This window comes from Sciurus carolinensis, chromosome 3, assembly GCF_902686445.1.
Source record: "Sciurus carolinensis chromosome 3, mSciCar1.2, whole genome shotgun sequence".
Lineage (NCBI taxonomy): Eukaryota > Metazoa > Chordata > Mammalia > Rodentia > Sciuridae > Sciurus > Sciurus carolinensis.
The window spans coordinates 137,708,043-137,720,605 of NC_062215.1; the positions used below are offsets into that span (position 1 = coordinate 137,708,043).

Here is a 12,563-nt window from a genome sequence, read left to right on the forward strand (position 1 = left end):
TAATACTAGGAGTTGTGGGAGAATTTCAGTGAAGATTCAGCCCCACTTTCATAACCTTATATGCCTATAAGGTAGATAAAACAACATTAAGTAGTTGTAGTTGGTAAAAAGTTGAGTTTTATGTTTTTGGATATGACTAAGTCAAAATGAAAGATTTGGGGGATTTTACATTTTTATATTTAGAGTATTTACTGTTGAATTTTGAAACCAGTATTAAAAGATGTGGGAGTTGAGGCTTAATAAAAATGTTTTGCTACCTCAAAAATAGCCAAGAGGAATTTCTTGGCATTGCAGAAGGAATTAGATAGACCTTTTGAAAGGGACATGATCATATTCAGGAGGTTTTCTACAAAACTGTTTATAAGGCAGTATTATATACAGATTTATGATTAGGTAGAGGAGATGGGTTTTATGGTACGAGAAGCAATATAGTTTTAAGAATAATTTTTCGTATATCCTGAGAGGAGTGATAATTAGCATTTGCATAGGCCTTTTAAGTTTTCAGTGTGCTTTTAAGTTTTCTCACTTAATCCTCTAACAACTATACAATGTCTTTGATTATGGATAGTACACATAAACTCAACCCCAGTGTTCCATTGCCTGAGTGTGCAAATACACATGTCTGCTTGTGTGTGTATGTGTGGGTCTGAAGGTAGAAAAGGTTTTTGTGATAAAGGATTGTGATGAGGAAGGGGTATTATGGTTTTGGAAACAGGGAAATAAACTTAGGGGCTTAAAAATAAAGTGAACAAAAGAAGGAGGGTTTGAAATGAAAATAATCAACATGGTGCAGCCAAGGTTCAAATTAGAATCAAGGCACAGAGTTCCATCTTTGCTGATCAGCAGTATTTTTTCCCCCTCTTAGGAAAATTGTTTACCTCTCTTTGAGGTCTTTTCCTCATATGTAAACAAAGGCATTAGTTGAATTCTTGAGATCAAATTTCATTGAAATTAGTTGCGATTAAATAACAGTAATTATGATGAGTTTAACTTGAATTTTAAAATATTTTTCTTCATAAGGAGCATATATTACTTTTATAATGAGCATGTTACTTACATTTCTGGAAACAAAAGATTAATTTGAACCCTCTGAGATTTTCATTCCTTCAATATCCAGAGGCTTTTTTGTATAAATTTATGCCATTTCAACCTTTGAATAGGCCTGCCTGCAAATTTTCTTCAAGGACAGTTTTCTATAAAATACTAAATTAAACTTTAAAAATTCTGAGATGAAATAATAGTTTTGAAAGAAATCTCAGTCTATCTTCTTACCACATATCGGTATTATTTCATTGAAGAGGAAAATGGGTGATGATTTTGTATCTTTCATTGTGCATTTGAATTGATTTCATTATTATACCTCTAGGAAATTGTGAGGTATTCATTAATAAATGTATGAATTTTGTTTATTTTCAGAGTACTTCATTTATCTACTGGATCCACATATTCATAATCAGAAAAAATAATATCACCAGGTAAGGTACCTTGGTTTGATAACTATTTGGGTGCTTCTGCATCTTGTTTCTGAATTGTTTAGTCCATCTGTTATCTGAAATGTAACAATGAATATCTGAAGTTTTGCATCCTGGAAAACATCAAATTTTTGTGTAGAGATTATACCTATAGAGTTGCCCAAAATAAACAATATTTGCTGCTTGAATTGATTGGAAAAATATTTTTGAGTTTACTCATCTCAAAAAAATGTGTCCATAAATCTTTCAGGTTTCATTTGATTTTGGAAGTTCAGCTTAGGCTAGCTTCAACTTCTTCAAGGATTGTTTTATTAAGTTTACCTGATCCTCCCACAAGTCCGACTTTGAGTTTCCCATTTTCCATCTACACCCTTATCTTCTGATAGACAGTAATGGCCAATTATTGGGCTGTGGCCTGCTCAGCGCTTCATTCCTTGTGGTCATGAGGTGTGCTTTTGTATAATCTATTTTGTATTCTCCTCAGCATTAAGATAGATCCATCCTTTAAAAAAAACATAATGCAATCGTTGGAAGTCACATTAGAAAACATTAATGTTTTGACTAATTTAAAATTGCAAATGAAAAACATCTAGACTATAATTTTCAGTGTACGAGGATGTAGGGGATCATTAAATGAGTTTAGTTGTTTCTTCTTAGTACCAATTACTTTAGACATGTCTAATTTGTTTTTCCTTCTTACATGGGCAATCCCTTGCCTTTAAAGTAAATGTGGGCTGATGTAGAGTGATGATTAATTGTGTGTCAGCCCTTCACAAGGTGGATCATCTGAGCTAAAGTTGAACGGTAAGGTTAAAATGGATTAGGAAAGGTTCACATTTGTGTCCCAGGAGTCCTGTTGAACTACTTTTTTAAAAATTGTCTCATTTTACAAGCAGTTGACCAGCTCAAACAAGACTGTAATCATAGCAAATTCAATGTATTCATCTACCTATTATGAGCTTATACTGAACTGGTAATTGGGTATTTAGGAAATCATTTCTCACTAAAACCTCACAAACTGCATTAAATTGGTTTCTATCTTTGATTTTGCTGTCTGGATTCAGGGAAAATCTAGCACATTTCCTCTTTTTAAACTGTCCATAATTTTTTGAAGTATGATTATATGACATTTTTCTTCTGATTTCTCATGTTCATGTATTTCAGTGGCTGCTTGGCTCACCAATATCATTTGTCTCAAAATTGTTTTGCAAATCATAACAGTATATAAAAGTACTGTGGGTAAATATATCCCCCCCAAAATGCCTTAACTCTACCTTTTGGTCAAGGTAACTAGCTAGTGTCTTCATATAGAAGATCAAAATAACTAACACTTTCAGTTCTCTGCCAAGCATGTAGTTTGGCAACCCAACTAAATCTAAAATTTCAGTCATAGATATAAACTGCCAGTTCAACACACAAGAAAGTGGGTAATCATTTCATAAACCTTTTGTGTTGTAAAGATCACTTGTCAAAACAGCTCTCCAAAATCAAAGCCTCTGGCACAAGAGTTCTCTGTGTTTCTCCTTTGCTGGCAAAGCAATAAACCTATTTTTTCTTTTTCTCAAAAAAAAAAAAATTCTCCCCAATAAAATTCCCTTTTACATAATGTCCAGGTTAACTGAGTGTCGATATTGTTCAAACTGCATAACCCTGTCACCCTCTCAAGGGAAAAGACATTTCTCCACTAGAATCCAGTAGTTTTGAAATTGAAGAGTTGGGAAGAAGAGTTGTTACTAGTAGCAGTAATAGTGTGGCATAGTTTTCAGATATATTGTTTTAGGTAATGGGAATCAAATATCAAAAACACTAAAATTGACTGTTAACTTATGAGTGGATTTTGCACATTTTTGAAGGTTTGTGCCAGGTAATGTAACAAGTCACCATCATCAGACAATTTGTTTAACCACTCTAGTAAATATTAAACATTTATTCAATATAAAAGTGAAGTTTACAGGATGTAAGATTTTCCTGGTAACATTGGAACAATGCCACAGAATGCAGGATGGGTGTCAACCTCACAGTTTCCTATTTAATAGATTACATAAAATCTGAAGATTTCAAATTTCGTTTTTTTTTTTTTTTCCTTTTACCTATTCTCCCTCTTTTTTAGAACTTATTTTCTACACTTATTACACTACAGTTGTTTGTTAAATCCTAGGAATTTATGTAAAATAAAGTCATTTCTGAATCTGTGCTCTTGAAGCCTATCTCCATGAACTGTCAACTGGCTGGTAGTGAGTTGTTTAATTGGTTAGTGGGTTCACTTGTTTACTTTTGATTATTGACTTTTTCTTTATAATTTTTCAGGTGAGACACAGATCTAAGGGATAGGTCTTATTGCACATTGAGTGTTTAAAAATGGCATCTGAGGATCATAACTATTATAAGTTGGATAATGTTCCCTCAAAATCACATGTTGAACTTGAAACCCCTAGTATCTCAGAATGTGACCTTACTTGGAAAAAGGATCAGTACAGGTGTAATTAGTTAAGCATAGATCATACTGAAGTAGATGGGCCCTAATCCAATGTAACTGTTATCCTCATATAAGGGAAAAATAGATACAGACACACAGGAAAGACACCATGTGAAGGTGAAGGCAGAAATCCACAAACCCAGGAATGCAAAGATTTCCAGAAAACCATTAGGATTTAGCAGAGAAGCACGGAACAGGTTCTCCTTTATGTCCACTGGAAGGAGTCAACCCTGCCAACACCTTGATCTTTGACTTCTAGCCTCCAGAACTACAATAGTTTTCTGTTGTTCTAAGCCACCAAGTGGAGGTACCTTGTTAGAACAGCCTTAACAAACTAGTAGAGCAATTATGATACTTCCTCAGGAAAAAAATAAGTTTTGACTTCTCCCAAGCATTGATGTTTTTTAGGTTCAAACATAATCAAAGAGAAAGTGATTGTGATCACTGAAGCCAACCACTCATCTTATTTCTACTCTTTTTTTCTTTTTTTGGTAGTGCTGGAGGTTGAACCGAGGGCCTCATGTATACTAGTGAAGTGCTGTATTACTGAGCTAACCACAGCTCCATCTGTCACTCTTACTACCAGCAATATACTATAATAAAAAAATTATTTGAAAACAGTTTGAATTTTGGTTATTGGTTATGCATCCTAAATATTAGATATTGTAGAAAGAACATTATGTGACAGTGATATTGGGTATAAAATAAGTAATCAAGGAAAAATTATAGTATCTAATTATGAAAATAAATTTCAGCATTACAACTGGAGTGCTAACACTTTTTATATACAAATACCACATTAAAGCCTTTAAACCCAAAGAAAGGAAAAGGCAGGATTTATGTTCAATAACAAGAAAAATGGGAGTGGTTAAAAAGTAATGATTTACATTTTTTTCTTTCCCCTTTCATAAAGTCAATAAGGGGAAAACGCCAATGTTTTCTTTCTGCTCTAGGGGTTAGAGATTAGAATATAATCTAGTAGAACAATGTGTGGTAATTTCTCAGGTGACTAGAAGCTCCAAAGTGATAGTCTAAACTCTAGGACCAAAACTGGAAAAAAAAAATCCAGGACTTGTTATAATTTAAAAAAAAATCGCTAACACACAGCACTTGCCTGCCACTTCTCCAAGTACATGTGCTAATTTGTTTAACTCTCACAGTAAACCCCATGAAGTAAGCATGACTATTGTGCCTATTTTACAGACAAAGAAATTGAAGTTTATGCCCCCAGAAAGTTTTTACCAAGTATTTGAACCTGGAAACTAAGAAACTAAAACCTTGACTGGTAATTGATCCCTTAATGTGCTCTACCTTTGGATACCTGACTTGAAATAAACAGTTTAACCCATCATACTACCATGTAAAGTAAGAAGCTGTACTGTGTCAGCAACTCCATGGACAACTCAATTATATCTTGAAAATTAGGTTTGCAGTGAAGAATTGCAAACAAAATTATCATCATAAGCAAAATTATGTCTTCTTGGAGCAACTATGAGTGAATGATTTCCCAACTTGTTATCTACCTAGGATCCACAAAGAGTATATACAGTGTAAAATAGCTTAACTATTTAGGCTATACAGATTGCATGAAATATTGTGATCACATTATTTTATTGTTTGAGAAGTAGTATTATAGTCCTCAAATGCCTTTTACTTTAACAAGTAAATGCTAGAAACTCACATTACAAGCAATTAAGCCTCTATCCACAGTGTAAGAAAGAGCCTTCACAGTTCCTTGAAACCACTGTAACTTCAAATTGTATAATTAAAAATTAAATTTGAGGTGCCATCCTTCCTTTTATAATTCTCCATATTTTTAACAGATAAACTGAAAGTAAACACCAACAACATGCAAGCACAGAATAGTTCTCTACATTTAGTATTTATTTTTGGCCAGCCAGATTTATTTAGATTCTGTTCCTCTAGTTAGAATAAGATTTTTTAAGAGCTAAAGCCATGGACTTTGACCATTGTATTCTGTTATATTATCGGTGTTAAATAAACATAAATTGATCAAAATAGCAATGAAAGAACAGGTAGTCAGAAAAAACATGAGTAATGGTTTACCAATCTTTGTATAAAAAGTAGTTTTTATTCTCCATAAACCTTGAGACAACTAAAGAGGTTGGAAGAAGAAATGAAACTGGGATGGAGTATACCTTCCACAAGGTTCTGAGGAGAGCCAAGGGAAGGCACATCTTTACTGCCTGTCAACATCATTTCCACAGCTTCTACAAGATAGTAGGCCCTGCACAGATGTGGGATTTACAGAAGTGAACCCAACAAACAGGCCCCTGTCTCCTCCATCTACCATGAAAAATTCAGTGGGATAAATAATCCCTTAAACTCCCAAAGGGAAAAGTGGAAGGATGGATGAAAAACTGACAGCTGCTGAGCACACACTCTTACAAAGCTGTGGACTTCCCTCAGATGCTCTTGCACTCAACTGCTTGCAGTTCTCACACACAAGAATTTTGAGAGCAGACTTGTGGATAACAGGCAAGACTTTTTCTCAGAACTGAAAAATTCCTAATTTCCCCCCTGCCTTAAGTCCTGAATAGATCAGGTTATAATATAGACTGAAATCAATTGTCTAGAAAAATAGCAACCATAGACTCTTCTAATGGAGCAGTTTTGATACATAGAAGACACTCAATGTTTTTAAATGAATGATTAATAATTTTAAATATGTGGAAAATCAGTTAATTTAACATCTAGTATATGACATGAAGTTTGGAGGCTTTATATAAGAAACACGACACACCCACACTAACATATAAGGCCAAAATACATTCTGGGACACATGTAATTATATAATTATCTCTTAACTATTCCTGCTAATAGGATCTGGTGGTAAAGACAATCCAAAATATCTTTCAAAAATCATTTTAATTGTGTGATAGATAAAGTCTAGTATCAACATGTGATACAAACCGTTGATGAACAATAAGTGCTACCTCAGAATTGCTGTTGGTAGCTGACACGCTCATTTTTTTCAAGAAGTTTGTGTTCAGTGGATGGAAACTGAAGAGATAGAATGCATCCCCAAATAAGTTAGGGTCTAAGGGAATATAGAAAATGAGAAATATCAATTTCTAACATTAGGAATCTGTCTCAGGGACAGTAATTTAACAAGTGATCATTGGAGTATCTCACAGAAAAGGGAAAAGCAGTTTTCTAAGAACTTTTGATCTTCAAAGTCGGAAATTAACACAACATAAATTTAGTACAGGAAGACAACCTGGAGGCATACCAGGTGGCCAGAGGCAACTGGATTAGAACCAACTAGATCCAGAGTACAGGAGCATTTATTATTTTAATTTTAAAAAGGAAAGAAAGCACATTTCATTCGTTAATAATTTAATGTGTGAAAACTTCCAAAAGGGAAAATCTGCACATTAGAATCAAAATATGAATAATTACATGCACACACACACACTCTTGTATTTTTATTGCTTGATAAAAATTAGTCTAAACAAATCTAGTTCTAAAACATAGTTATTGGGCATATTTCATGAGAAATTCCTAAACTGGAGCCAGGGTAAAGCCTAAGAGACTGCATTCAGAATTAACTACATGGCCAACTCCCAGGAATAGGTGAATATAGAATGACTGTGAGCTTTTAGAAGGCAGAAACTAAGTTTTTATTCATTTTCAGAAAACCAGCACCTATTATGGTGCTTGATACATAGTCACCACCCAATAGATGTTGGTTAATTAACAAATGTGCTCCTTTAGGATTATAAGCATAGACAGTTATCTAGGGTGGGAATAAGTCACAGATTAAAATTCAAATTGTGTTGGTAACTTTTTCTGTGAACTTGGAATCAGTTCCTGTTCATTTGGTCACCTAGGTAAGAAGCTACCTTTTGGGGTGCTTAATGTATCTAAGGTTCACTTATGAAAGTGCCAAATTACTATTACTAAATGAAAACTTGTTCTTTATATACTTAATGAAGATGTCTTTCATGCTTATACTTGAGCCCACTTCCAATCATGGCAAATTATTCCTAACACTTTTTTAAAACTCAACACATTTTTAAAATCCTAATATATGCATATTTAATTTTAAAAATTTTGTTCTAATTAGCCATACATGATAGTAGAATGTATCTCCCCAGCCCTGCATTTTGATACATTGTTCACAAATGGAGCACAACTTCTCCTTCCTCTGAATAAAACTTAACACATTTTAAGGATAAAAACTATATTACTAGCTATCATTTGTTATTACTTTTACCCATTCCCAGATGGCTTCACTGTGATTCCAACTTTTAAAGTCTTTGCCTTGTCTCTTAACTTTTTTAGTACAAATGAAATATTTAAATTAAAAGAGTTATGAGTTAAAAAGAAATAATGCAGTAGACCCTCAGACCTCACTGTTTAGTTCAAGGGCAGTATGATTTTGACTCTGCTTATTGTACCCCAAACTCAGATAAATCTGAAGGAATCTTTTTTCATTGTCCTAAGAATTGCTATGCCTGGCCATCACTAGCCCTGGGACATGGATCAGTTCTGGGACATAGGTAGCCCAGAACCACAAGGGAACATCCATATTCAATGAAATAAACCTGAGTCCTCAGGAATTCCCAAAACCCTTGCTTTTTCCAGCCCAGGAGAAGCTGGGGCGGATACTGAATATGGCACTCTCAATGATCCCCACCACCTCTGCTGCTTACATCTAGGTCTGTCACAGGTACTGGAATGACACCAAATTCTTGGTGGCCTTCTGAGGGTCCCCTGTTACTGTGGAACACTATAATCCAGTTAGTAATTAGTAAAATCCTAACTGTATTCACAAATAATAAAAGGAGGAAAATGCTAGGAGCACACCAAAGAAAGAAATACTGACAATAAATTTTAAGAAATGGTTATGCTGACACAATACTTTATGAAGAAGTATACTAGTATTGTTTTCCCAGGTCAGAACCTCAAATACAACAATGGCATTTAGAAACTGAAACACTCACAATTATATAACATGAGGAAATTGAAAAAGTAAATGTTGTAGGACAATTTTGTGGCAATGTGAACAAGGAATAAGTATAAACATCATTTCATAAAAATTAAAAATAAAATATTTTAAAATTGATCAAAATAAAAATCAACAACCCCAATCTTTCTCTTCACTTCCTTTTATTTAAGAATAATTTCCCCCAAAGTATATTTCTAAAAGACAAAAAATTAATAAACTCTTATTTTGAAATCTGCTTACATGTAAGAATTTTGTTATTGTTAACTTCAGTTCTTACACAATGTAATTTATTACAATCAATAAAGGCGGAGTGACTTCTCTATGTAAGAGTTCTCTCAGCCACCATGGTTACCAGGGAGACTAAAATGCAGATTATAATCCGTGGTGGTTTTCTTTGATTTCTAGCACACTTTAATATAGAGGTGGAAGAAGGTAAAGAATCGCTATCCCCGAGTTTCCAGACTCAACTAGAGGTGGCCATTTGACAGTTTTGGTCAGTGAGGTCCAAGAAGTCTGCTGGAGGTGCTCAGGAAATGCTTTGCTTTGGGAGATCAGGAACCCAAGTGGCCAGCATCTGCCTCTTGCTTCCTCCTACACTGGGTGCTGCAGGGCTCCCTTGACCTCTGGCAGCCTTCTTGCCAACAAGAGCATCACAATGCTTCTGGTCCTGCCAACCCTGAGCTTCAGAGACAGTGTCCTCAGCCACCTCTTCTCAAATTTTGTGTGTGGTGGAAAAAATAGACTCTATCTTTTAAAGCCACCATCAGAGATCTGTGACTTGACACCAAAAGCACTTGCAACAGTAAAAACAACTAACAAAAATGGGTTTTTGGTTTGTTTTGTTATGTGTTGTCTTGTGTTGGTACCATGGATTGAACTCAGGGCCACTCGGCCAAGGAGCCCATCCCCAACACTCTTTTGCATTTGATTTAGAGACAGGGTGTCCCTGAGTTGCTTAGTGTCTTGTTTTGCTGAGGTTGGCCTTGAACTCCTATCCTCCTGTCTCAGTCCCCCCAGCTGCTTGGATTGTAGAAGTGCCCCAACACCCTGGCCTCTTCTATTTTTAAAGCTGCCTTTTTAAACAAAGCAAAACAAACAAAAAGCTTTGGAACATCAATTTTATTATGCAGTTTGTGAGGAAGAGAAATTCATTCAGAAGCATGTCTGCTATCCCAGAAGCCAGGGAGGAAGGCCAGGGAAGAGCAGGGCAGGGGGAAGTGTCCCAGGGCAGAGTGTCTCTGATGTGTGTGGCAGGTGGGAGCAGAAGAGAGTCGCGGGGGATCCAGATGCACTGTGGGTTGGTATCTGAGAATGGGGAAGCCGGAGCCAGGTGGCACGCCTCACTGCTGAAGCTGATTGAGTGCAGCCCTGACAGGTGCCCGGTCCACCATGTCAGGATGCTCAGAGCTCGGGGTCTTCTGGCGGTCCGTAGGTCTGTCTGTCTGATCAGGGCAGGTTACCTGGAGCCACTGTGGTTTGGAGCCGAGGACGCCTGCGGGCTCCTTGCATGGGTGCCACTCTTCTTCTGGAGGTGGGCTCGCCGAAGCAGGGCACACAGCAGCACAGTTGCCGGATGCAGGTGGCCATCCTCCTAGTGACCGCCCTCCAGCCCCTGTGGCTGTCAACGGATGGACCTGAGGAGGGACCCTGGGAGGACGAGCTGGGGCCTTGTGCTACCCATCTGCTGAGGAGCCTCCAGGGCCTGGGCCTGGCGTGGTCGGGCCTGCGGGGCACAGGGTCTGGCCTGGCGGCTGGGCTGGGAGCGGGTGTGTCCCCATGGAAGAAGCGCAGAGGAATCGCGGGCACACTGGCACTTGCGGTGCCCTTGTGTCCCGATGACTTGGCGTCCTCGGGCTGCTGCTGCTGCTCACAGGGCCGGGGAAGGGCAGGCTCGGTGGCACACTTGTTGGGATGCACGCAGGGGGGATCCCTGGGGCCCAGGCGAGGCCCCACCACCCGATGGCGCACAGGCCTCGCCTGGAGCTCGCAGCCCACCCCCTGGCTTCGCTGGTGCAGGAGGATAAGATAGGTCCCCATGGCCTCATCGAACTTCCGCTGGTCCAGGGACACCCAGGCGTTGTAGGGGTCGAAGCCCATGTCAAACATGATGGTCATGATGGCGGAGTCGGGGCGCGAGGGCAGTGGCTGGCCGCAAGGACCGGGCGGGGCTTCCTGGCCCTGGCTCAGCCACGGGTGCCCCATTACCTGCTGGAGGGTGGGCCTCTGGGCGGGGTCCACCGTCAGCATCTGCTGGAGGAGGCTGCGGGCCTCCTGGGAGAGGTGCGCGGGGAGCTCGTAGCTGGCCTGCACGATGAGCCTCTGCAGGTCCTTGGCCGTGCTCGCCTTAAACGGGCGCCTCCCTGTGAGCATAAGAAAGAGGGTGACCCCCAGGCTCCACACGTCCGCCGGGGGACCCTCGTATTCTTGCTTCAGGACGATTTCAGGGGCACGGTACGGCAGAGTGCCCCAGAAGCTGGTGAGCTTCTGCCCAGGCCGGACCCTGGCGCTCAGGCCAAAGTCTATGAGTTTGACCTTGCCGCCCCTGTTGTCCACCACGAAGTTCTCGGACTTGAGGTCGAGGTGCGCGATGCCCCGCTCGTGGCAGTGGCGCACCGCACACACCATCTGCCTGAAGGTCCTGCGGGCCTTGTCCTCCTTCAGCCCACCTGCCGCCGGGATGCAGCACCGGAGCTCTCCCCCACCTGCGTGCTCCATGACCATGTAGATGTTGCTCGGGGTCTCGATGACCTGGAACAGCTGGATCACATTCGGGTGCTGCTCCAGGGCCATCAACCACTGCGGTTCCAGTAGGACGGGCTGGTTCCCCTCTGTCTTGGGAACGACTTTCACCACCACCTCTGCCCCGGTGAGGAGATGGCGGGCTAGAAACACCTGGCTGAAGCCCCCCTGGCCAAGCTCCCTCACGACCTGGTAGTGGTCCGTGAGGGCCGCCTCGTAGCAGGAGCTGGGCCCCTGTGGCCCTACACTAGTCTGACTGCACTGACTGCACATCCTAAAGCCGGAACGACAACTAAGGATGCTACCTTAAAAAAAAATAATAAACTCAAACAAAAGACCCAAACCAACAACCAAAAGACAAAACAAACAAAACCCAAATCAAAAAAACAATGGCAAAACACCACCACCCCAACCACCAACCACCAGCCACCAACCACCAAGCACCAGCCACCAACCACCAACCACCAACCACCAAAAACGCTCACTATCTGGGAGTCCGACAGGTCACCACCAAGAGCTTCCTGTACTTATGGACAAAAAACTCAGCCACAACCTCCCTCTTATATGGCCAGTGTCTGAACTCCCATCACAGTGGCTCCTTGTGAGGTCACAGCAGGCAATGACCAGGTCACGTCCAGCCAGAACCCTCAGTGATCATGTCACTTTGGGGCCTCCAGGACCTGTTCAACTTTCATAAGAAGAATAAGAAAGGACCCCACAAGCTTTTTGTTTCGGGGGTGTGGACACTGAGAGTTAACACGTTTAGAGATTCAAACTTGTCAGATCCTTCAGGGCTCTTTTCACTTGGAGTCTGATGAAAATCCCTACTAACTTTGGGCTTTACAGGCCTCATCATATCTACACTCCAAGGATTCCATTCCTACTTCTTCTCTCAGAATGA

At 39.8% G+C, this 12,563-nt stretch overlaps 1 protein-coding gene across 1 annotated transcript; it reads right to left on the reverse strand.

The window, feature by feature from the left end:
* Nucleotides 1-10,369: 10,369 nt before the first annotated feature.
* LOC124979500 (sperm motility kinase 2B-like) lies at nucleotides 10,370-11,935 on the reverse strand. Its single transcript, XM_047543877.1, has one exon. The coding sequence runs from the start codon at nucleotides 11,933-11,935 to the stop codon at nucleotides 10,370-10,372; it is 1,566 nt and encodes a 521-aa protein (XP_047399833.1).
* Nucleotides 11,936-12,563: the final 628 nt, after the last annotated feature.